This window comes from Eschrichtius robustus, chromosome 6, assembly GCF_028021215.1.
Source record: "Eschrichtius robustus isolate mEscRob2 chromosome 6, mEscRob2.pri, whole genome shotgun sequence".
Taxonomy (NCBI): Eukaryota; Metazoa; Chordata; class Mammalia; order Artiodactyla; family Eschrichtiidae; genus Eschrichtius; species Eschrichtius robustus.
In genome coordinates, this window is record NC_090829.1 from 31,380,375 (window position 1) to 31,406,896 (window position 26,522).

General features: G+C 39.3%; 1 protein-coding gene across 3 annotated transcripts in view; it reads left to right on the forward strand.

Moving 5' to 3' along the window:
* Nucleotides 1-3,472: 3,472 nt before the first annotated feature.
* Nucleotides 3,473-26,522, forward strand: part of TSC22D2 (TSC22 domain family member 2) — a 51,077-nt gene continuing 28,027 nt past the window's right edge. For 2 of the 3 annotated variants that reach the window (XM_068546095.1, XM_068546096.1), the window contains exon 1: nucleotides 3,473-5,925. In XM_068546095.1, the coding sequence (XP_068402196.1) occupies nucleotides 3,947-5,925 (1,979 nt within the window). In that variant the 5' untranslated portion in view covers nucleotides 3,473-3,946. Of the gene's footprint in view, nucleotides 5,926-18,668; nucleotides 18,741-26,522 lie in introns of all 3 variants that reach the window. The other variant, XM_068546094.1, reaches the window with a different exon arrangement.

Genomic DNA, 26,522 nt, shown 5'->3' on the forward strand with positions numbered 1-26,522 from the left:
CCCAAAAAAATTTGTTGGCTGGGATACAAGCTGTCCAATTCCTAATGCACACAAGGGACCGCTCAATAAATGTCACCGTCTGACTGACAGTACTAATTCTAAAGGTTACTTCTCTTAACCTAGACAGTTGCTTCATTTCTACTGAAAATATGATTTTCTTTACTCTATCCCAGAGTGTTTGGATTAATGTACCATTACTAATTTAAATATGATACGCATTCATTGAAAAAAAAGTCAGGTTTTCTTGAGTATTTCTGTAGTTTAACATTCCAGGATCTTGTGACTATGAAACAGTTTTCCATCTGGTAACTGATATGGTTAGATGATAATCTAGCAGAATTTGGGGATAGGATGCTCTCAAATGATGAAAAGATCTTGCTGCCATAGTTGTTTCTTGCTTTGTTTTGTTTTGTCTTTTTCCAATCAGCAGAAATAGTCCTTAGTTTCTAAGTCATTTTTCCCCGTGCATTGTTCTTCCTAAATATGCTTCCCATACATTGCTTCAAATTAAGTCTTTGAGGGAAGAACAAAGTGTAGAACAGTCAAGTTGGAGGTCCTTGAGCAGTAACCAAGGATTCCCACAGTTTCCACCTACAGTTTCTGGGTGCAGGCAGGAAGCCAGGATAGTTGCAGTAAGACCCCTAGTCTTGAGGTATGGAACTCCAGGGATCTACCCAGTTCCAGTGTGTTAGACTACCGAGTTACTTATTATGAACTCTCCACACACACATACTTGCACGTACATCCTGCTTTCTATCATTTTAATTAGTTACGTGACAGCTTTTAATTTTTTGTGGACCAACCAGAAATTACATAGCTTTTTGTAGTTATATGATTTTTTGCTCTCTATAAAATGATTTCAAACTTATTTGCAACAACCAGAATTCTTATCATTTCTTAATAGAAGTTTTATGCAGTAAGTTCCTAACGTTTTTAAAGAGCAAATGTATAAAAGAAGCTAGGGCCTTTAAAGCTTTTAGAAAACTTACTTTCAAGAGAACTATTTTATTAGTTGAAACACACACAAATCCTTAAACAGATAAATAAAACATTTTAACTTTATAAATCTTATTTTTTTGCTAGATGTCTTTTAACATCTTTAACCCCATCCTTACCAGAAATATAGCCCATTACTGATGTGTTCTAAATTATCTTTGCCATCATTTTCATTTCATAATAAACACTTTACATGTTCTTTAAGGAGAAACGGTCTTACAGATTACTTTAAGATGATTCCTTTACATGTGTGATTTAAGAGTATCATAACAAGTAATCAAGAAGTTGATGTTATAAAATAATGTAATGGGACAAGCAGGCATACAATACTTATTTTTCCAAAAGCCGCACAGTCAACGTCACCCAATGGTCACCCCTGTTAACAATCTGAAATCAATCCAAAATGAAATTAAGTTTTTATAAATTCATATTGGACGTAACCAGTTGATCTAACTTACTGATGGAAAACTGTCTCTAACAATTACTGAAATTACAGATTTAGAACTGAAACATTCCATTAGCTATCTCTGCCACAATAGCAGCATAATGTTACTCTCTCCCACCCCCTTAAGAAACAGGGATGTTATTATGTGGTCTTATTTCACATCCTGACCTCAGTCACTTGGGTATGGAGGACATGGGTTCTACTAAAGTTAAACGACAAATCTCTGTATATTATTTACAACTAAGGACCTAAAAAATTCTCTGTAAATTTTAATTACCAAAACATCCTTTGGGATAAAAAGTATTTCTATTCTTCAAAGATTAGAGAACTGAGTACAGTGATTAACTGATTTATGTCAGTCATCATGGTATGACAGCTAAAGCTGTAATAGATATGAAATTTTGAATTCCATCAAGACATTTTAGATTTTACCTAAATGATGTATTAGTATGTCAAAGTTCAAGAGCTGCCTTCCTCTTTTTTTTTTTTAACTGCTTAAAAGAATGGCCTTACCATTTTCTTTCACCAGAAGGCAACTAAATGATAAATTCTCCAGTACTTTCATAGCTGCTTTCTGGACAGGAAAGGGTGCTTTCTAACTTGTTCTGATTGTTCATGGCCCAATCCAAAACATCTAACACTCTGGCTCCAACTAGGAGTTTTAGAATAAACAAAAGAAAGAGCTACAACTATTTAACGCAGTAGGTTCTACATTTATGGAGCCCATAAGCTGATTTCATGCTGAAAGTAAAAACAATCTCAAGATGTTTAAATGAACTCTTCGATGCTGGAATCACAACAAACTCAGGAAAATTAGGAATATGTTGGTAACCTCCAATCTTTTTTTAAACTGACCTCACCCTGGGCAAGAAACCATCTCCTGATGCCATTGTTGGAGACAGAATTTCTGGCTATAAGATCCTTTTTCTGACTCAATCTGACTTGCTATTCTTGGTTAATCATCCCCATTTCTCTCAACGTTTCACTCCTCTGACTATAGTGGATAACATTTATTATCAGGAAAGACTTTTTTAAGTGATTCGGTTCCTCCAGCCGTCTCCCTCCTTATCCTAGGTAAACCCCCCCAACACCCATTCCTATCGCCTTGTTTCACTAAGATTTTGCTAAACATTAGACACAGCAAGCACATGACCTCCAGTCTTCCAGTGTCTCGGAATAAACCGATATAAAAACATTCGATTGGCGCGGCTGTAAGTTTTTCTAGGCTTGGAATTTAAGAGTCTTTAGTTCTTCAACTCTTAAAGACCTATAGCGCAAAATTTAAATTTAAAAAATTTTTAAATTAAAAAAAAAAAACCGCTCCCCTTTTTTAACCTTTAGCCCCGCCCATCGCCCCCCCCCCCAGCCTCCACGCGAAACTCCGCAGGAAACCGGAGGGGGCGGGGCGGTGACGTCACGACGCCGGTGCGTCACGGAACGGCGGCGGCTGCGGCGCTGGCGGTGGCTGCGGCAGCGGCGGCATTTTAGTCGGCAGCGGCGTCGGTAGCGGGGCTGCTGCTCCTCCCAGCATCCCTGGCGCGGCCATTTCAGCCCCATCTTGGCTGAGGGGAGGGAGCTGCAGCCGCCGCTTCAGCAGTTTGAATTTCAGTTTCTCCAGAGCCTGCGAACCGGTCGCACCGAGGAGGAGCCGAAGAAGCTACCGCCGCTACCTCACACAGCCAGAGCGCCGCCGCTTGCCGGCCCGCCGGCCGCCGCCCCTCATTCTCTCAAGAGCCGCGAGGGGAGGCCGAGACCGCCGCCGCCCGCCCGCGGGGGTGGCTCCCCCTGTAAGGGGAGGACCGAGCCGGCGTTCCCCTCCCCCGGAGCGGGTTTCCGCCAGAGACAGTCGACATGTCCCTGGGGCTGAGCTCCGGCTAGAGCCGGGGAGGGAGGGCCGCCCGGCCGCACCGAAGCTCCGCCGCCCGCCCGCGGCTCCCGGCTGAATCAGGAATCCCTGGCTCCGGACTCGCCACTCCTCCTTCTTCCCTCTCGGCGTCCGAGAGCCCGGAGCTGACGCCGGCACTGGCTCGAGGAGCGGGACAGCACCGCCCCTCACGCCGCCGCCGCCGCCTCCTCCCTTTCGCCCTCCCACTCCCACCCCCCAGCCTAGGCCTGCTGACCGCGCGCAGCGCCGAGCTGGACTGACCACGGCGGCCTGGAGACGCGAGGAGGAAGCAGCCGGCCCGCCCCTGGGATCGCGCTTTCGCCGCCACTGGGGGGATTGAATTGAGGTGCTGCGACTGCGGGAGGCGAGAAGGAAGGAGGAGCCGCCGCGCGAGTGAGACGGGGGCAGAGCTGAAGAGACCGACACGGAGAAGGAAACGGGAGGAGGATGTCTCGCGGAGCGGCCGACGCACGGATCAACCCGTGACTCTTACAGCGGCGGGCCTCAGACCCCAGCGCGGACGCGGACTTTGTCTTTGGGGGCCCTGCTCTGCCCTTCCTGGTTTCCGGCAAGATCGCAGAGGAGCCGGCGTACCTCTCTGCCCTCCAGCCTTCCTCACCATGTCCAAGATGCCGGCCAAGAAGAAGAGCTGCTTCCAGATCACCAGTGTCACCACGGCCCAGGTGGCCACTAGCATCACCGAGGACACCGAGAGCCTGGACGATCCGGACGAGTCACGCACAGAGGACGTCTCCTCCGAGATATTCGACGTTTCTCGGGCCACGGATTACGGCCCCGAGGAGGTCTGCGAGCGCAGCTCCTCCGAAGAGACGCTCAACAATGTTGGGGATGCGGAGACTCCCGGTACCGTCTCCCCCAACCTCGTCCTGGACGGACAGCTGGCGGCCGCGGCGGCCACTCCCGCCAACGGAGGAGGAGCCACTTCGGCCCGCAGCGTGGCTGGGGCGCTGGCCAGTACCCTAGCGGCGGCCGCCACCTCGGCCCCCTCCCCGGGGGCCCCCGGAGCCCCCCCGGTCGCGGGCCCCTCCGCCGGGCCAGGGACTGCCGCCCCCTCGCAGCCCCCCACCACTTGTAGTTCCCGTTTCCGCGTGATCAAGCTGGACCACGGCAGCGGGGAGCCGTATAGACGCGGCCGATGGACGTGCATGGAATACTATGAGCGGGATTCCGACAGCAGCGTCCTGACGCGGTCCGGGGATTGCATTAGGCACAGCAATACTTTTGATCAGACTGCGGATCGGGACAGCGGCCTGGGCGCCACCGGAGGGTCCGTGGTGGTGGTGGTGGCCTCCATGCCGGGGGCGCACGGACCCGACTCGGGAACTGACAGTTCCTTGACTGCTGTGTCACAGCTACCCCCGTCGGAGAAAATGAGCCAGCCCGCCCCGGCCCCGCCGCAGAGTTTTGGCGTTGGGCAGCCGCAGCCGCAGCCGCCGCCCGTAGGTGGGGCTGTGGCTCCGAGCTCGGCTCCGCTGCCGCCGTACCCGGGAGCCGCGGCTGGGCCGCCGCAGATGATGGCAGCCCCGCCGCCCAGCCAGCCCCAGGGCGCCGCGCCTGGCTCCGTCCCCCCGGGGCCCAACGGACAGGGCCTGCCGCTGACGAATGTAACCCTGGCGCAGCCCGGCCTGGCCCTGCCTCCGCAGCCCGGCCCGGCCGTGGGCGCTTCTGCCGCGCCGCCGCCCCAGCAGTTCGCGTATCCCCAGGCTCAGATTCCGCCGGGCCATCTGCTGCCCGTCCAGCCCGCCGGCCAGAGTGAGTACCTGCAGCCGCACATGGCCGGCCTGCAGCCGCCCAGCCCGGCGCAGCCCTCGTCCGCGGGCGCCGGAGCGGGCCCCGCCGCGTCGGCCGGCCTCCCCGCGGGCCCCGGCCGGAACGCCTCCTCCACGGGCGCGCAGATTATGGGCGCGGCCTCCCTGCCTGGCGAAGCCGTGGCCCCGGGGCCGGGCCCCGCGCAGGGCGGACCGGCCGCCCCCGGTCAGCCGGCCGGAGTGCCCCCGGCTGCCGTGGGAGGCGCGGCGCAGTCGGGCCTGGTTCCCGCCGGGGCCGGGCAGCCGCAGCCCGCGCCTCCGCCGCAGATGGGCGGCAGCGGCACGCCATCGGCAGTGCCCGGCGGCCCTCACGCCGTGGTGCCCGGAGTTCCGAACGTGCCTGCAGCCGCGCCCGCTCCCAGCGTGCCTAGTGTGTCTACCACTTCTGTTACTATGCCAAATGTACCCGCGCCCTTGGCCCAGGCGCAGCAGCTGAGCAGCCATCCTCCGGTCAGCAGGAGCGGCAGCATCATCCAGCACGTGGGGCTGCCCTTAGCGCCAGGCACGGCCAGTGCACCGACGAGTCTACCGCAGTCTGACCTAAGCCAGTTTCAGACTCAGACCCAGCCTTTAGTCGGGCAAGTTGACGATACTAGAAGAAAATCCGAACCCCTACCTCAACCACCACTTTCTCTCATTGCTGAAACTAAGCCTGTTGTGAAGCCTCCTGTTGCAGATGCCCTGGCAAACCCCCTTCAGTTAACACCTATGAACAGTCTCTCCACCTCTGTATTCAGCATAGCTATTCCTGTTGATGGTGATGAAGACAGGTATGGAAATTTTATTTGAAATATTTGATGGGAATGCTTGACCGGACATTGTAGTTTAGGATGCAACTGTGGGAGATTCTTTTCTCAATTTGAGGCCCTTAATGTTTCTAAATATAAAAGTTAGTTTGTGTTTAGTAAAATTGATTCATCGGTTCTTGAAAGACATTAATTTTAGATTACTGATGTTAAAAAAGATGTGTAAGGAGAGAATTGGCGTCACAGTTGTTTAGAAGCACTAAATTGGATAGGAATGCAACATCGTTGATTCAAAAGGGCGGATTTTAGTTTAATCCTCTCAATTTAGAAGTGGTGGCTAGTAGGTTATGCCGTGTAGGGTTGTCCCTTTATTAGATATCAATCACACTTGAACACTTAATGGCAGAGTGTTTTGTCAGTGTGAGTTTTGAGACTGAGAGATAAAATTAAACATTTCCCATTCTGGAAAACCAGAAAGCCGTCTAGTAGAGAAAGAACCACGTAAGGTATCTCCTCCAGTGTATCTGGAAAGGCTGGAGAGATAATGGTGAAATGTCAGATCCGGCTTTGAAGATCGTATCTTCTTCAGCCCTTTAGTAAAAGAGGATAGAAGGTCAGGAGGCGTCCCAGTGACTTCTTTAAGATGCTTTTTTTTTTTTTTTTTTTAAAAGCAAAAAGTGTATTGGAAAGATGTTCTTATCTTCCATCAATCTTTTTACTACAGGCAAGGGAGGTAGGAGACTCTTGACAGTAGTGAAAGCTGTAGTTCTTGAAATTAGAGTAATTTTATAGTAAAAGTATAAATGTTAACAATTGGCTCCCTGTATTTAGGGGGGATGCTTTTAAATAGTTTAAGGGAAAATTGGTGTATTGCTATACCAGTTCCAGTACAGTTGATGTTTGGTTATGGTTTAATGAGGATTTTAAGTGGTTTTGAGGAAATGTCACATGAAAATTTGATGTAGTGTGTATAATACAAATGTTTAAAAACTGACTTATTACCAGATATTACATTTAAAAATTACAGAGAAAGTTTCAGGTACTTTACAGTTAGAAATTTATTTTCTGAGGTTTTTGTTTTGAGAGAGGTTAATTTTAGATGTGTTGAAAGAGCAGAACTATTTTTATAGATTTCTTGAATAATTGGTATGTAGACTACAATGAGAGCTGTTAAAGCTTTTTCTTCCTATTTTCTTCTGAGTTCCTTCACATTCTTTTCTTTTTCATTTCGAATTAGCCTTGTATTTTTGTTATATACTTCTGTTGGTTTGAAAAATGCTCACTGAAATTCATCTTCTTTGCCTTTTGTAATTCAAAGTTCATCTTTTTTTTGTAGGTGACTTGTTTGTGGGGAGTCTTTCTTCCATTTGAGAACTCTTAGAGAGTAGTACCACGTGTCCATGAGTGAGCTCAGCTAGCTAGTCATGGAGAAATTTTATATGGATGGGACTACCAAGTAAAGACACTGATTCCACAAGCCACTCAAAAATCCCTCTTTACATTTTCTGCCATATTTCACTTCTCACACGTAGGGGCACACCTGAAATGCCACTTGAGTTTATTTGTTCACCTTTGGTAATAGTCAACATGGTAATAGTCAACAGGCATCTTCCTGTTTCTAGCTGCCAGAAGCCAATTTTTTGTGATGGGTTCGTACATAACCATTTGCTTACTACCTCTCTGTTCCTGTTCACACTGTATCTCTTCAAGAAATGATGACTGGTTTTCCCAACCCCTCACTACCCCAAAAACACATGCACACCTATGAATGAAGGATGTGTTTTCTCTCCTCTTCACACCTCTCAGTTTACAGCATTTGTAATTACATTCCCCAGAACTTTTTGGTGACGATATGATATGAAGCAGAGAGATCTGTTGATAAATGGAAACTCTGGGATGTATTCTTTAGGGTATGACCTCAAAGATGCATTTATTTCTTCTCTTACTTTATTAAAAGAGTTGAATTTCAAGAATCTCATTTCCAAATTTGTGACTATTTGAACTACAGATACTACTGTATCAGTGTTCTTATCAGTTGTAACAGTTAATCCAGTGCAGGGGTTTTCATGTGTGTATAGTCCTATTTTAAATGTGGCGCTTCCCTCCCCCACCCAGTCTTTTAAAATCTTCATTGCTTATCAAATGTGCATTTCTAATTTTTGTTATAACTTTTTCATTGCTTTCTAATTTAACATGCCAGTTTCCAAGTTGTAATCTTACACATTTGACTGTTTTTGTCACTGGACCAACACACCTGGTGAAGGAATAAATCCATTAAGTAGAAATCATTTTGGGGTCTTTTTAAATTTGTTTTTTAATGGAAAGCCTTTGTAAAAGAGAGGGCATTTTTAAAGTTGTATTCTTGAAATTAAGTAACAGTTTTTCCAGGCGTATGTTTCAATTACTGAGATGACTACTTTTGAGGAGATAGTACTAACAAAATCATGATTTTAATGTGATTTTAGGTTGCCTTCTTAAATTAAAATCTTCATACAATTTTATTTGCAGTCATTCAGATGTAAAATAAAGCATATTGGAGTGAGAGGTCTTGAGTAATTATTAATAGGCTGACAAATTTCAGATCCTTAGAAAATATTTGTAAAAAAAGATGTTTGCCTTTTAAAAAACCATTAAGACATTAGTAAACACAGTCTATTTTGTTGAGAAAAGGAAGGAAAATGGAAGATTAACAAAAAGATCGGGTGGTTTAAGTTGATATATTAAGCACTCTATCTTGTGATTTTGTTTCTGTCACTTAATACAAGGATCTGTATTGGCTCATTCTGAGACCATTTATTTTAAAGACTCAGACCTTATATACTATCATACCTTTAAAAGGGCTGATGGTTGTGTATACAAAATAATTAAAGTGTTAAATTTCTGAGTTAACATTGCCAATTGACCATATGGTATTAATTAGCATGAAGTTTATATATCATTCTAGTTTATGGTCAGTTGTTGAGATTCTTCAAATTGATTTTGTGTAAACTGGAGGATATAATAATGGTTGAAGATATAGTTCATAAAAAAATGCATAGACACTTTTACAGTGAACGTTACAAAATTTGTTTAAACTACCTACACGCTTAACAGACTCCTATTTGGTAAATAGGGGGAGGTGCAAAATATTACTGGCCCTTTTGGAAAAGGAACATGGTACAGATCATTTTCCATAGATAGCTGACCATTGTGAACTCTGTAGGCCACATGCCAGGAACTCTTATGAATGGCTGCAATTGTGGACTGTCAACTGCAACCAAAAGACTGTTGAAAACCTGATTGTAAGGATCCTCTAGTGGCAGATATCTTTATATCTTGTTAATAGTTTTATTTGTGTAGTTTGCTAATGATTGCTGATAAAATATTATAAATTGTGAGTGTTAAGTGGCGTGTCATGGTATGTGCTATAAATATAGATTGTGCTTGTACACTTTATATATATCTATATAGACATATGTATGAGATATACATATATACACACTTCTTTTAATGGAGTTTTTTTTCTTTTAACTTGACGTTTAAGAGAGGATTATGTAAATGTATATCAGGAGGCAGAACTGTCACTCTTACTTTGTTTCAAAAATCTATAGGGAACTTCTTAGAACTCTGAAAAAGTCTTACTGCATTTAGTCTTTAAAAATGAAAGCTCCTTAACTTGAATCTGTATTTCTTTGGGAGCTTATGGTTCTTTATCAGTATTGAAGTGTGGAGGTAATTTTGTCTTGCAGCTTTACAGTTGATGCTTAAATCACACGCCAGGTACCATCTTAGGCCTATCTAAGTTAGTAAGGATTTTGTAATCAAAGTGTAGTATCTCCTGTGTATGAGTGACATCATTATTTAGTATAAAAATGATACTGATGCATTCATCAGTGTGCCATGTTGATATGCTTTAGTCATAAACCTGGCTCTAAGTTAAGGAAATTATCATAGATTTCCAGAAAGGCCGATGATCCAAAAGAGCCTGAAATTCCTAAAACCAAGAGTTGTATAAGTGGGAGCATGGCCTTTTTTATTCACAGTGATACACCTTTGTTTAAAATTTTGTGTGAACTAAATTGTATAGGCTGAACATTGGTTAACTTTTTAGAAAATGTAAGGGTTTTTATGTGTGTGGATAAGACACACTCCAAGTAACTAATTTATTAATACTGTCTTTTTCTTGTAAGGGCTGGAGGGTATGTATCTTGAACTAAACTGCCTTTATGAGAAGTCATTTTTGTTTTTTCACAGTAGTGGTAGTGGGATATATGCTTTCTTCTTTATGAGAATAAATGTAATACCAATCTATTTGTTCTTTGAGAATTCTGATAGCACTAATTTGGAAATGATAAAACATGATACTGGATTTATGGATCTGGTACTTGGTAATTTAGAATAGAGTTTAGTCTTTCTCAGCACCGAAGGAGGTTGGAAGCAGTCATGCTTCTATAGAGTCCTCTAGGAACAAAGAGCAGCCCCACCAATCAGATGGTAAAGAAACCAGTGAATCTCTTCCCTGAGGAATGGTTGATAGGGGAGTGTAAAAGGATCTTGACTTTTCTCTCCCGAAATGGTAGAAGCTGGGGGGTTGTGGGAGTAGGGAGTAATGGCAGGTAACCAACACAGAAGTAAAGGTAGTGAAATGACATGAAATATGGTCTCAGAAGGAATAGGAACACGTGTTACTAGTGAGGAATAGTGGTCTAATTCCTTCTTTTAATAATTGTTTTAGACCAGTATGTATTTCCCCTTCCAAACAGATACCGTTTATTTCTTAATTGCATTACTCTCGAAATACAAGAGAGGCTTTACAAAAACAGGTATGTCTGGTTAAATGTAGCCTGAACCATGATGTTTCTAAGTAATTTTTTATTAATGGGAAGAGCAGATTTTTAATAAATCTTAATTGATGACAGTATTTAAGGGGTCTGTGGTAGCGAATTTCCTGAATTGGAATAAATCCTTTAAGTTTGTTTTTTCTTTATACTAAACCAGTAGACTTGTGATTTGAAGCTGTTCTTTTAAATGGTGTAACACAAATTACCGCATCACAAAGAATATGCATGCCTGAATCATTGGTATAATTTAGGCCTTTCCCACAGCAATTCTGTTGGTTTTTTTTGGCTGCATTGGGTCTTCGTTGCTGCGCTGGGGCCCTCTCCAGCTGCTGCGAGCAGAGGCCACTCCTCACCACGGTGCACCGCGGTGGCCTGTCCCGTCGCGGAACACGGGCTCCAGGTGAGCGGGCCTCAGCAGTTGCGACACACGGACTCAGTAGCTGTGGCCTGAGGGCTCCAGAGCGCAGCCTCAGCAGCTGTGGCGCACGGGCCCAGCTGCTCCGCAGCATGTGCAATCCTCCCAGACCAGGGCTCGAACCCGCGTCCCCTGCATTGGCAGGTGGACTCCCAACCACTGCACCACCAGGGAAGCCCTCCCACAGCAATTCTTGAACATACCAGACTGAGATTACTCAATATTTGTTATATTCTTAATCTGGCATTGCTTAGGGTAAGAATTGGGACTCCTCCATAAAGATTTAGGAACAGTAACCAATTTGTATCATTCCTATACATCATTAGGTGACTTTCATAATATAATGTATACACTTCAAACTTGGCTGGTAATATTAAAGGTATATTGATTATCTGCTTTACCTCTAAAAAGTATGTGCATAATTTCTACTTTTAAATCAGGTGAGTTCAATTTCATATATGCTACTCTAGATTGCTTATCTCTCAAATTTAAAGCCCCAAATCAGATTAAAGTATTTAGTTTTATATCTTTGTACTCAAGCTACCCTTTGTTAAAAAGAATGAACTCACATTCTTTAAGTTGTACATTTATATATGGACAGTTACGTGAAAATTCTGTAGATGATTGAGTTAATAATTTTAATAGTGTTCACCTCGGACATAGACGATTAGTAAATGTCTTGATAATTTATACTCATCAGAGTAGGCAAGACAAATAAGTGAAGTCTGAATGTTAAATTACTTAAAGCCTCCTTTCCTATAAGCTCTCACTATAATTTGACTAAAGAGTATTGACGTATAGAAGAGAAACTACGATTAATGTGTCAATTATTATAAATAATGCTGGTGTGTTTTAAATGTTCTTTGTAAAGGTTTAGGCTATCCATCTTCATTATTACACAAGTAAATTGTTTAATCTGTGCATGAAAGATACCCAAAACAAAGTTTAAGGCCGACTAATTTCTTAAGTAGAATTAGAATTCAGTTTTACTAACAGGTTTTGTAAGTTAAACCAAAACAAATCCATGTTATATGGTCTACCTAACTTTTGAAAACAAAACAAAAGCAAAAAAAGGAGAGGGGGCTCCTGATCAAATAAATCAATAGTGTGTTTAATTATGTACTATAGCATATCATATGAGTAACCATTATAGACAGTGGAGTCAGGCATGCCTGGGCTGAAATTCAACTGTGCCTCATACTTGAGACATTTGACCTTGAGCTAGTTATTTAGCCCTCTAAGCCTTGTTTTCCCATATGAAAAATGGGGTAATACCTACCTTGGAGAGTTTGAGAGGATTAAATGAGGTATGCAAGTGATTTGTGAACAATCATGCATAACCTAAAACAGTATGTATGGCAAACATACATCACAGAAACATCAATGTTTCAGTGTCTACACTGTTTTCCCAGATCAACTCTTGACATGCTAGAAACCATACCAAGAGTGTTTAGTTTTGATCCAAAAATGTAATTGGATGGCATGGATATAATCACAGAAAAGGAGACATTGTTTCAGGCCAGAAAACTCGTGATGTAGTTAAGTGGTACAGCAAATTGTGTTCTAATCCTGGCTCTTCCACCATTTAGCTGATTTCTTTGGTCAAGTCATTTAACTTTTTTGGTTTTCCTCATTGGTAAAATTAGAATTTGAGCCTTTGGTCAGATTTTAAGATTCCCTGAGTATGAGTCCATACACAGACATGTTTCATGAGAGAGCTGCCAACTTAAACCTTCCTCTTGGTCAAACCCTTTTCCTGCCCCCAGACTATTGTGTGACAAAAAATGAAGTTTGCAAATACTCCTTAAGTAGGTTGAATGCCCAGGAAAACATTTCAAGTGGCAATATGTGAATCATTCAACTTTCTTTGTGGTTTCTGAGTAGTAAGTACTGGGATACAGAAATAAAACTATCCTTCCCTCCAAGATCTCTGGCTATATGAAAATAATTACGATTTGAAGTTGCATACTTTGATATACGTTACAGGCTGTGATGGAGTAAATTTAAGTTATTAATGGGAGCAACTTAGGACATCAGGTCAGATTTGTGTGGGGAGGAAGTAATTAGACTGATTTCTGTTTAAAATTAACTTACTCTCTGCATAGGCAATACATTTATACAGTTCAAAATTCAAAATATATGAATATAAATTGAAAGCCATTCTGCTACCTCTGTCCTCCAGCCACCCAATTTCTGTCCTCAGAAGCAACCCATTATTACTTTTGCTTTCTTCTGAAGCTAACTCTAGAGTTGAATCTTAAGAGTCATTCAGATTAGGTCACTGATGAGAGAAGCAGATGATTTTCCAAGTAGAAGGAGAAGGCAGTTTTGTGTAACAATATGGAAGAGTGAGAATATGTCAGATTTGGAACGTGATGTGATTAATTTGACAGTGATCAGAGTGAAGGGTTTAAATGTCACGGAGAGAAATGGAAATTTGTATCATTTAAGTCTATGGTTGCTGTTAAGGTGTTTCTTGAAGCTTTTATTGTTAAAGTAGTATGTATCTTGGAACCGTTTCAATACGTTTTTTAGTGATTATTGTATTTTTAAGTAAAATCTTGTGGTACAGTTGTGTATAAGGAAATCCTGGGGGAGCTCTGAATCCCAGAGGTGGAATTCTCCAATGGAATGTACTAAATAGCTTGGTATACCTGGCTCTAAGTTTATGAATTCTGTTTGCCTTAAGTGTTCGAATGTACTAAATAGCTTGGTATACCTGGCTCTAAGTTTATGAATTCTGTTTGCCTTAAGTGTTCTGTTTGCCTCAGTAGTACCTTAATAATGATGAAATATTTGGTATATGTTAAGATACTGTACCAAAAGTTGATCTTTATACAGCATATTTGGAAATCATAACCCTATGTTAAACACAGACCAGGCTTAATTGTTTCAGACCGTATGTATACATAATCTCATTTTATCTTTTCAGTAACTGTAATGAGTGTTTTTCTCCCCTTTTTTATGGATTAAGGAAACTGAGGCGCTGAGGATTTGAGTCACACAGCTATTAAGTCACACAAGGCCTAAGGTCAGATTCAGGCCTTCTGACTCCAAAGCCAGTGCTCTTGGATATTCCCGGAGTTAGTTTTGTTTTATTACTTTCCTGACTGTAAGATAGGATGCAGGAAAAGCTTCTGTTGCCCTGATCTGTTGTGTTGTAACCCTTTACCTAAAGGATATTTTTTAAATCATTTAAAATCCGTAGATGATAATGTTGGAGATGGCCCTTGTTCCTCGGCTTACTGTATTTCCCTGGTTTCTATTTAGAGATTTCTGAAGTTGAGTTTTGACGTAAGAGAAGGAGAAGGTTTTTGCTGAGGAGAGGGCTCATGTACCTCATTCCTTAAGCTTCAACAGTTTTTTAGCTTAGTTTTGAGGTAGAATATATACGTATGTTTTTCCTCACTATTATAGTTAGTTACCCTACACAGATAGTATCTTAGTTTAGCAGGTAGACATATGTCACATTTAAGTGACTTTCTCATGTACTACTTTCATGTACTTGGTGATTATCATGACAGACTGTTCAGTATATAAAGTCAGAGAGAAAAGAAGTATTTTGTTCGTTGGTTTTGAAAATTTTCTACAAATAGGAAAACAGTGTTTTAGGTGAGTCTTCCTAAGAAGTGCTTGATTGGCTTTAGTTTAGTAGCTTACATTGACATCAAATATGTTGTTAGAGAACTGTTTCAAATTTTAAATTTTATTTCTTGAGCAGAAGAGAATTTGTGACCAAAGCTGCATAAAATTCAATATTTCTAACACATTTTTAATATTATTTGCCTCTTGGTGCCTTCAGATTTCATAGACTGTAAACTTGAAATTATCCCCATTAACAGTGTTTTCCATGAACTCTTAATTTCCTCAATTTTATGCCATTCCAAAACAGAGAAGTCTTTGATGATCAGGCCCTTCAGTATTTACAGATGGCTCTTTTGAAGTTCTTGATCAACTAGGTTTCACAGACGTGACTCCTTTAATCTGTGCTGCTAATCAATGTTTTGAGACTAATTGTTGCTATTTGCGAAAAATCAGTTTATGGATAACATCCCAGCTTAAGTATTCCAGAAACGAAAAATTTCATATTTTATAATAAGACTATCTAAATGTTTATCCTTGGAATCCCAAGTATTTAAAAGTTTTTAAAACTACATAGATTGTATAACTCCATATGGCTTATTCATTTTGAATATATATGTAAAAAGGAATTGTTAACTGCCAGCTTTTGCAACCTAAGTGTATTTGTTGACATGTTCTAAAGACTTTAAGTCCGTTTATAGTACTGTATTTTATTTCACAGTTATTTTTCTCACCCCCAAGATACATGACTAACTGCAGATATGTTCTCTTTTCACTTCTACATTTGACCTATGAGAAACATTTCGTTATTAGTATCTATGCTGTAAAAATTCTGGAGTTTCATAACAAAAGTCATGTGACTTTATTTAAAACCAATTTATTTGGCATTTGAATTTGATTCAAATTAAATATATATGTATATATTTTTCCAAAATCAGGGGATCTGAAGTTCTTCTAAAGAATATCTCCCTTAAAAATATATTGTAAATGTTCTTTAATGAATTTTGAATTCTAGACTTGCAGAATAACTTCCAAGTTTACTCTTTGTTATTTTCTTGTATTTACTATCTTCCTCTTTGTGTCACTCTGTTTATTTTAAACCCAAAGTCTCCAAACAGACCTGTGTGAATAGCAGACTTATTCCCATATGGTCTTGGGTGAGCCTGGTAAAAAAGCCAAATTGAGTTTTCAGTTGGTTTAGTTGGCTTTCATTTAATTCGGCAGACTGATTTTCTAAGTACAGTGAAAAAAAGGGGCCTGGCAAATATATCTTGAGAGGATACAAGCTGTTAAATAAACCATAGTTAGCAACTTCTTAATTCTTTCTTGATATTAGTAGGTCCAATCAGTGCCTTTAATTGCCTTAGACCTAGTCAGGAGAAAAGTAGAGAAACAGTTAAAAGAACAGAAAGGAGTTGAAGTAGGGGAAGCAAAATGAAGTACACACACTGAAGACTCCTAATTAATCAAACAGTTGCTTTGGTGACATACTGGCATCTGGTGTCTATCTGCCTTTCCCAGATTTGGATCGTCTAAAAGATACCCTACTGGTTAAAATTTAAAATGCCTTCTAGAAAATATTTTTTTTTACAATTCAGTAGATTAATGTATGTCTTCTTAAAATTTTATTTATTTATTTATTTTTGGCTGTGTTGGGTCTTCGTTGCTCCATGCAGGCTTTCTCTAGTTGTGGCGAGCGGGGTCTACTCTTTGTTGCGGAGCACAGGCTCTAGGCACGCAGGCTTCAGTAGTTGTGGTGCACGGGCTTAGTTGCTCCGTGGCATGTGGGATCTTCCCAGACCAGGGCTCGAACCCGTGTCCCCTGCATTGGCAGGCGGATTCTTAACCACTGCGCCACCAGGGAAGTCCCCAGTATGTGTCTTTTAAGTTTTGTTTTGTTTGTTTGTTTATATATTTATTTATTTTTGGCTGTGTTGTCTTCATTGCTGTGCACGGGCTTTGTCTAGTTGTGGCGAGCCGGGGCTACTCTTCATTGCGGTGCATGGCCTTCTCATTGCAGTGTCTTCTCTTGTTGCTGAGCATGGTCTCTAGGCGCGTGGGCTTCAGTAGTTGAACTCGGGCTCAGTAGTTGTGGCTCGTGGGCTCTAGAGCGCAGGCTCAGTAGTTGTGGCGCACGGGCTTAGTTGCTCCGCAGCATGTGGGATCTTCCCGGACCAGGGCTCGAACCCGTGTCCCCTGCATTGGCAGGCGGATTCTTAACCACTGCGCCACCAGGGAAGTCCTGATAATATATGTCTTGATGTCCTATGAGTTTTGAAATCATGGAATTCTATTGAGTGAGTATTTTATTTGATGATCATTGATACTTGATTGCCAGTTGAAGTTGGAAATAGTTTTCTTATTGTACTAATAATACTGCAGACTCTCCTAAGGCACTAGTTAGGGTCTCAGAATTGCCATGTTGTATCTGAACCTCATTTTGACGATAAAGATAATAACTGTCATTTATTGAGCATTGACTAAATGCCAGGAGCACTAGTTACCTATTACCCTGCAAGGCTAGATGGTAATATCACCAGTTAACTGATGGAGACAGACCTAGAGAGGTTAAAATTTAACTCTGTTATATGCTTAGCATAGTGGTTTAAGAGCATAAACCCTGGGACCAGATTGCCACTTAACTAGCTCTGTGACATTGGGCAAGTTACTTCTGTCTGACCCAGTTTCCTTATCTGTGAGATGGGAATAATAATAGCACCTAGCTCTTAGGGCTGTTGTAGTATTGAGTTAATAAATGTAAAGCACTTAGAATAGTGCTATATATAGTGGTATATAATAAGCACTTATATTCTTAGCTTGCTACTGTTATTCTGCTACAGCACCAGTCAGGAATTTTAGAAGTGATGTGGCAAGTTTTTGTTGACTCCCTATTGTATGGGTTGGGAGTGGCGGAGACCATGGAAATATGCTGAGGTGGAGACAGAACTGTTAGAGAGCAGATTTGTCAAAAGGTTAGTCTCCTGAGAACTTCTGAGATGTGAGGTGAAACCAGCATGCTGAGAGCTTGCCCCATTAAGATTCTATAGTTATAGCCCTAGGGAATGTGTCTCCAGGGAAGAGTAGAAATGGATGGTGGTAATGGTGTATAAGCTTTTACCCCTTAAAGGGACACTGTACAAATGCAAGAAGTTAGAAGGCGGCCCTGCAATTGCAGCGCCATTTTTTGCCTTAACCCAGAGAAACCACCCATAAATAAATGAATTCTGAAGGTGGAAATTGTGTCAAGTCCAACCCAGAAAAGGACTCATTGGTCACCATCAAATCCTGTCAAATAGGTCCTATGAAGAATTTTCATATCATGAAGCTATTGTTTAACTAATTTTACATGAATACTGTACCTGAGAACAGCTTTGTTAAATTTATAAAGGCATTGATACAGAGTAGTTGTTGATTTAGGCTATGAACTGGTCACATTCGTATGTATGTAGATGTATATACACACACACAACTGGGTGCTAGTTAGTATTTCATTTTATCTGTATTACGCCTTTTTTTTAGAACTGTGATCCTGAATTGTTGTTAGGGTCTGCTGGATTTTGTCCAGTTTTTAAATTTCTTTCGAAATGTTTTTAATCAAGCTTATGTGGGTTTTTTTTTCTTTTTATTAAAGCAGTTGCATTGTATTAGAAATCTAAAGTCTTTTTAATTTTTTGGGAAATGAGTTTATTTTATTTTTTTAATTTTTATTGGAGTATAGTTGCTTTACAATGTTGTGTTAGTTTCTACTGTACAGCAAAGTGAATCAGCTATACGTGTACATATATCCCCTCTTTTTTGGATTTCCTTCCCGTTTAGGTCACCACAGAGCATTGAGTAGAGTTCCCTGTGCCATACAGTAGGTTCTCATTAGTTTTCCATCTTTTTTTGAAAAGTAGTGATTTTACTGTACTTTCTCAACTGCTTTTCCATTTGATTCTTGGATCTCACAGGAATCCTTCAACTGCTTTCTTCCAAGCGTTCCATTTGAACACGATTCAGGAATCAAAGAACCTCTGGGATAGGTATGAATACTTTCATATGGAATGCATACATGCAAAAGTGTATGCATGAACTGCTTTGCACTGTAATGGTTTCTCATCATTAAAACTGATCTTTATTATTTTAGGAGGGGGGGAAATCACATGTTATCTAGCATGGGACAAAGCAGCAAAATAAACCAAAAGGACAAACTATATTTTAAATAGAATATAGACATACTTTCCTTTTTACTGCACTTAAAAGTGTATTTTTTGAAGGACTTTTTCTATTGGATTTTATTACATGAAATATCCCCTTACCCATGTGTATTTAATGTAAAAACATATTTTATAAAATAAACTACCTACAGTTATTTTAATTTTGTGCCATTTTATATGATTTCTCTGTAAAAGCCGTAGTGACTCAAAGCAAAATGTTATTTCATATTAAGAAATTGGAGGAGGGAAAAGACTAAGGTATCAAAGTAGTAGTCATTGTTTAATTCTCGGCAAGAAAATTTAACCTTAGGCTTGTTTGCTAGAATTCACCAGATCTGCATTACTGTTTTATAAACCCCTAAAACAGTTTGTTTTCTCACAGAAATGTTGTATAAATTTTATTTTTAATTTTTTAAAATATAGACTGAAGTCTTGGAGTTCATGTATGGCGACAGATACTTTGGTTTATCTTTCTGCTTAATACACATTTTAAGTAGTATATGCTCTGTTCACTTATTTTGCTGAATATTATTAGCACTCCATCATTCTGTGGCTAATTAATAGAAGTTGAGTGCAAACAATGTTTTTAAAACTTACACAAAGCTTTGTTAGATTCTTTTAACTCTGCCTGGCAGCGCATTTGTGTCCTTTGGCATATTTTGGATAACACTCCTGGACTCAACTGCATCTCTTTCATTAGAATAGCGTATTGCTATGTGCATGTACATGTCATGTGAAGACATGGCCTACATTGCTCAGAAATGATAACAGTGTTTTAATTCTTAGGCTTGATTTACTGTATCACTCAAGAAATTTTCTAACAAACTGTCTTTTTGGTGATATGTTCCTTACTTAACTTAAAAATGTTTTTAAATGGTTACTTGTAGAACAAGAAGTTTTAAAATGTATAGTGCTATGTTTATAAATTCAATTTTTAAATTGTATAGCTGTAGCAATATAAATTGAGACATAAATGTAAATTGTGGCATGAAACAAGCATGAAGTTTTAATCATTCAAATGGCTTACCAGATGTAGCCAGGGTGAGTACTTTGGGGTGTACTTTATACTTTTCCCTTATAAAAAGGAAAAATAGCACTCTTCAGAAATGTTATAAAATAGTTTTTAGATATATGGTAATTTATTTCAAATAGCTAACTTTCATGAGCTACCATGACATCAATATGAATAATACCTATTATTTTCATCAAAACAATGTAGAAAGTTTTGAGCTTTATTTTTTATAATTTGGATCTAATTAAAAGATTTCTTTTCATTATAAAGCAGCCGTAGAAGTTGCCTGCTCATCATTTGTTACAGCTAAATACTCCTTATCTGTTTTCTTTTTTTAGATACCAGAAACGTTTAAGGTATCAGAAATCAGGCAAGCTGCTTTATCTATAGTTTCTCATGGGTTGAAAATATTTTCTCTTCTCCTTGGAGCCTCTTGTCCAGAACCAAAGAATTTTAACAGATACTTGGATACTTGTCTATAGTGTGTTAGTGCCAAAATATAATCAGAACTTATATTCTATATCAGCCATTCTTCACTGTAAGTTGGCATGTTGGTACCAAGGTGACAAGCCCAACGCAGTAGAAACTGACTAGTGGCTTCCTTTTAGCTTTTCAACTAGCTTAATTAATTTTCAGTTGAGAATAGCAGTAGTGGCTGGCCTTTTTAGTTCTAACCATCTACAACTTCAGTTGGCAGGTATCTGCAAACTTTTTAATAGGTTATGAGCTAATAAAGTATTGTGGGACTGTTTATTCTTTTTCTTCACAGACAGGGTTTGAAGATTAATGTGTGTTAAGCTTTGAAAAATATCTCACCAAGCTGCCTTGTTCATTTTTGACTATTATAAATTTAAGATTTTTTAAATATTATTAATAATTTGGCAATTATCAGTATTTTTCAAGGATGATTCTATTAAACAGAACCATTCAGAGATTTAAGGGACTATAAATTCCTTACATTATCTACTTAAGAGGTATAAATTTGCCTATCAATGTGGATATATACCATATTTCAGGCTCCTGTTTATGAAATCTTAGAAATCATTTTCAGTAGGGGCAGCTTTTAAGCCCTGTGCCAATTTTTATTAAACCTGCCCTAGATAGCTGAAGATTCTTGGTTTTTGCCTTACTTGAAAGACTGGTATCTTTTTTTCCCAGAATTCTTTCAGCAGACTATCTTTTAATCAAAATATAAGTAACTAATATACCTTCCTCACATTGACTTAGAGCTCTCTAATGGCCCCTTTGTTTTCTCCACTATTTAAATTAGAGTTAGCAAGTTGAGAAGCTTTCCCTCAGTCTGCTTCTGCCTATATTTAGATATTCTCTCTTTCCATTGGTACCCAATGTTTTATTCAGTTATTATACTAAAGTCGAAGCTCCTGTCAAGCCTTCCTTTCCCTTTTCCTGTAGGTGCCGTCATTTTCTGTCTTCCGCATTTGTCATTTGCAGAGTCATCAGGGAATCAGTCAGCTGAAATCATCACCAAATATAAGAATAATAGATACTGATAGCTAAAATAATACAGGGAGCCCAGACTATTTGCATTGACTGTTTATTAAAATGAATAATGTAGCTTTCTGGAGATTATCTTACTCTCCAGAAAGCTTTTAAGCCCTGTGCCAATTTTTAGTGATAGCCTAGCCTATTGGCATTTCAGAATAGTAACTTGAAAATTTGACTTCCTGTTTTTTCTTCTTTAAAAAACAGCTTTCCAGACTTAATCATTATTGGCATTACTTGGTTAAATCGACAGAGTTAGTTTAGAAACCTATCCTGATGATCACTGGGGAGCAGGCTCTCATTGGGAGTCCTTTGTCTGTAAAAGCTAAGGGTAAGAATTTATAGCAAACAACTTTACCCTCTTGTAAATATCAGGTCAGTAAGGTAAAGGAGTACTAGAGCGAAGAAACTTTACCTCAGGTAGACTAAAGGAAGAAATCACATAGCTTGTAAGGATTTATCCTTATTGATAAACACTTAAAAGTGTTTCTGCCTCAATGAAGAAAATACTTAAATGTAGTTAACAAATGAGAGTAACAGTTGCTAGGTGCACCATCCCCTTGAGTCAGCTTGTCCTTCCTCATGATAGCACCAATATTTAAAGAGAAATGAATAAGGAAAGTAGTACACATGAATTATTAACTTAAAATGAATGTCTGAGTAAGTTTATGTCTTTTTCTGGATACTTGATGATTTCAGTTAAATTAAGTCTTTATAGTGATTACTTACATCTATTTACATCTAGTTTCACAATTGTTGCATTAAAATGTTCTTGTTAAATAACCTCAAGTATTTTGTGTTAGAAAAGGCATCCAATATTTCCTGTCATTGTGAGATTTCATTTTTGAAGTTAGGAGTAAATCAGAACTAAACTACTCCTATGACACAATTTGTTTTGTTTCACTCATACTCCAGGAAGCTTGGATACATCATTAACACCCACTTGTTAACCCAGATGGCAAAAACTCAGGTTTCAGAATTTGGATAATCTAGTTTTTGAATGCTCGGTGCTAATGACTTTTTAAAAATCTTTTTATTGAAGTATATTTTGTATCAGAAAAGTCCACCATTCATAAATGTACAGCTCAAACTGAACACATCTGCGTGACTAGCACCCAGATCAAGATACAGTAGTATAAGCTCTTCATGACCCCTTCGTGCCCCCTTCCTATTATTTCCCTCCTCTATCTTAACTTGCAGTAAGTGGAATCATACACTATGTATTTTGTGTCTGTCCTCTTTTACCCAGTATTATGTTTGAGGTTCATCTATATGTTTCTGCATAGTGGATCTGAACTACATAATTTTAAAGAATCACCATGGTGGGTTACTTGTTAGAGATTGTTACTGGTTAAATGTTCTCTCCTAATAATTATACTCTAAGTACCTTGAGGATATAAGCCCAAACTGTTATGTAACCACACCAAATATATTTCCTAATAATTTGTACCTAGTACTTACATAATTTATTATCTGATTATATTTTGACCAATTTCAGTTAAGGGTATCTAGTAGAGGATAATCAGAGATGCTAAAAATTAGAGGAAACGTTTTTAATGGCCTGTCATCTTTTTAGGACTGGATCTCAGATTTAGATGAAAACCTAAGAACATGCTTATAAAATGTTCAGATGACGTTAAAGCAGGAAGTCATAGCTATTACTGGATGATAGCATTTGTGAATTTAACAGTCTAAAGTATGTGCAGCAGTTGAGAAAGTGAAAGAATGTGTATGTAAATTCAGGGAGGTTGAAACTTCAGTTGAATAGGTAGAGTAAAAAGTACCTAGATACTAGTTGGCTGCATTTTTTAGTAATTGGTTAGCAAGTGACAAGCCTGCCACAAAAGCTAATGTAATTTGAGGCAATATTTATCTAACTAGAATGAATAGGAAAAGATGGTGACAGACCTATTGTACTCCATTTCTGTAGGATAGTTACTCTAAATACAAAGCTAGCTAGAAAATCTTCTTTCTTTATATTCCACCTGGACAGCCAGGTGGGTGTTTCAACAGACAGGCTTGAGCTTACTTTCTGAAAGGAGATGGGCCCCCAGGGAAACAGTTTTGCCAATCACTAGAAATAATAAAGCTGTCATCCTATTAATCAGGAATGTTTGACTTCGAGGTTTAGAGCCAATTACTTTCAAAATTCCTACCTTGTGGAGTTTTATTGCCCCACCACTTAATTCTAAAGGAAAAAGAAAAAGAGGTAAGAAAAGTTATGAAATTGATCTGCTTTACTTCTGTTTTGTCTTTGTTGCCCATGATTTTCAGAAAACCTCAAAGAGCTGTGAATTTGCTTAAGGAATGGAAGGCTAACAAACTATTCTCTATTAGGAAAGAATTCCCATGTCAGAGACAATTAAGTGGTGGCCACAAATTGGGAAACCAATGATTGGTTAGAATTTGGTCATGCAGAGTGAAAGGACCGAGGGAAAAGGCACCTTCCAGTTAGAGGAAATACTGTGAACCACTGTGGAAGTACAGGGCATATGTGATAAGGATGGTTAAATTTGATTGGTGCATAAAACATTTGAAGACAACAGAGAAGAAATGGTGGATGGGATAGAGATCAAAGATATTAGAAAGGTAATGAAGGCCTGAATTAGGCAATGGAGATGAGGAAAGAATGGTTATCAGAAGGTTAGAATTAAAGAATTTTGCTGCTGATTGGATATGATAGGGAAGCAGTCAAATTTGACTCCAACATGTCAGACCTAATTGAGGGAATGGTGGTACCATTAGGAAGTATTAGTGAAATAGTTGGTTTGGGAAGGAGAAAATAGTGATGAGATTTTGTTTTGAGTCGAAGAGCCAGTGGAAAGTCAAGGTGGAAGTAAATACTCAGGGTACAGCTTTAGCTGCAGACTTGCAGCTTGGTAGAGAAGTTAAGGCTAGAAGAGATCAAAGAATCTTTTATTTATTTGTTTCTTTGTTTATGTTATTATTATTTTATTTTAGAGTTCAAGCTTTAGGAAAGGCTAACATTTCCTAGGAACGGAGTAGGGAAAAAGGGTCAAGCCAGGACCTTGGGCAGCACTACCTACATTTAGAGAACCACAGAAACTTTGAAGAAGATAAGTGGTCTTAGAGACTAGAAGATTCTAAGAATATTATTTCCTAACCAAAAAGAAGGGAAAATCTTTGAATCTCTGTTTTGAAAAAATTTTAAATTTTCAATAATCTTACCAAGTTCAACATTTGTTAACATTTAGTCATACTTGCTTTATCATCCTAACATATTATTTAGGAACCATTTAAGAGTAACTTGCAGATAGCATGTCTATTAACCCCAAAATACTTTAACATATGTTTCCTATTATGTAAAAAATAGTATAATTACCAAATTCAGATTTGTTAGACTATTATCTAATACGTAACATACAGTTCATATTCACATTTTTGCCAGTTGTTCCAATAATGTCATTCATGACCATTTTTTACCTGATCCAAGAGCCTAAACAAGATCACAGATTACATTTAATTATGAAACACCTGTCTTTTTTCCTACTGTCTTATATAAATAAATAAGTACTTCACTTCTATTAGCCTCCTTTAAGATTGTTTAAATAGTCACCAGAAAAGGAAGGGCTAATGTTCTGGATGAAATACTGGGGAAAAATGCATCTGCTTAACTAATCTGTATTATAGGGGCTGGGGAGAAGAGAGAGGAAAGGGAGTACTGCCTAAAATCCAGCTAAAACAACTACTGGGATTAGAGAAATTTTTAAGAGGAGTCTTATTTCTCAAAGTTTAGTAGGGGGTGGCAAGAGAAGAAGAACATGTGGATATTAATGTGGGTATATCCCTTAGAACAGAAATTGAGGTGTATTCTTGTACTAGTTTTTTCTGTACTGTGATTTTTATACATATGTATTAAATTGGGATTTTAATTATCTTGAGTTGAGAAAAAGTAGTGTAATTTGAAGACATTTTTACTCACCACTTGGGTTCACAAAGTATGTGACTGCTATCCTTTATGGTCTGTTGTATCCTCCTAGTTTTATTGTGATAGTTGCCTAAGGTGGATTGTCTGCTGCCAGATTTTTAACCATAGATCTGTATCTCATTGTTTGAAGTGGTGTTTCAGTGGATCCTAAGCATTTCTTCTCTTAGCTTTTCTTTGGCTAGCTGAAATGGGACACCTGACGTGCTGATATTATTTTCAGCACATGACGGGGCTTCAGAATTGGAGATGAGAAATTATTAACTGCTCATCCACTGTTACATGCTTCTGTTCATGTGCTTACCACCTTCTTCTTTAGTTAGTAAATTTTCTCTACATAAGTCACCACAGCCTACCTACTCTGAGAGGTCTTGATAATTATTTTCAGGATGAAATTTGAGAAACAATTAAAAAATGCGGAAATAGTTGGTAAGGTCTCTGTTATTGTTGTATTTTAACTTTTCACCAGATGGGTTTTAACTAAACCAAGCCTTTGAACAGAACAGAAACGTGTGTGTATAATTTGCTAAACCCATCTTATTTTTTTCCTGAAGAATCTAGAACTCTGTAGCAAAGCTTTTTAAGAAAAGACTCTTACTGAACTTGTTCAGATGAGAAGGAAATTTAAATATAGCCTGAAATTATTGAACCAGAACAAACATATAACATCTGTTTGGGGGTTTTTTCCATTCTAGTTCTTCAACAATTTAAAAGTATGAACTCATACCTCTTCTATGTATTTAAACCTGCAGATAGTTTTGGCAGCCTATTGAGAAGAAAGAAATACTAAGTGGAATTATTTTAATATTTTGTTTTCATTAATATTTGGGTTGGTAGGTAGTTAGATGAGAGAAATGACTGATTCTATTCTAGCTGACATTCTTTGTGTGTGTGCGCGTGCACTTGTACTAATATTCTAAATCACGCAAATCAGGAAATGTATTAGATTTTTGTGATGGATATAGAGCATTTAAATGCATTTGCTTACCAGAAATTAGCTTCTGTGTTTAGGCTTCACTTGACAACTTCTAAAATATTTTCCACATTTGACAAGTAAATTTAAATAGGTGGTAATAATTTAGAATGTGTATTCATTGATAAATATCCTCAAGAAATAGCATTTTTATGCTGTTTTGTTTCCCGGTTA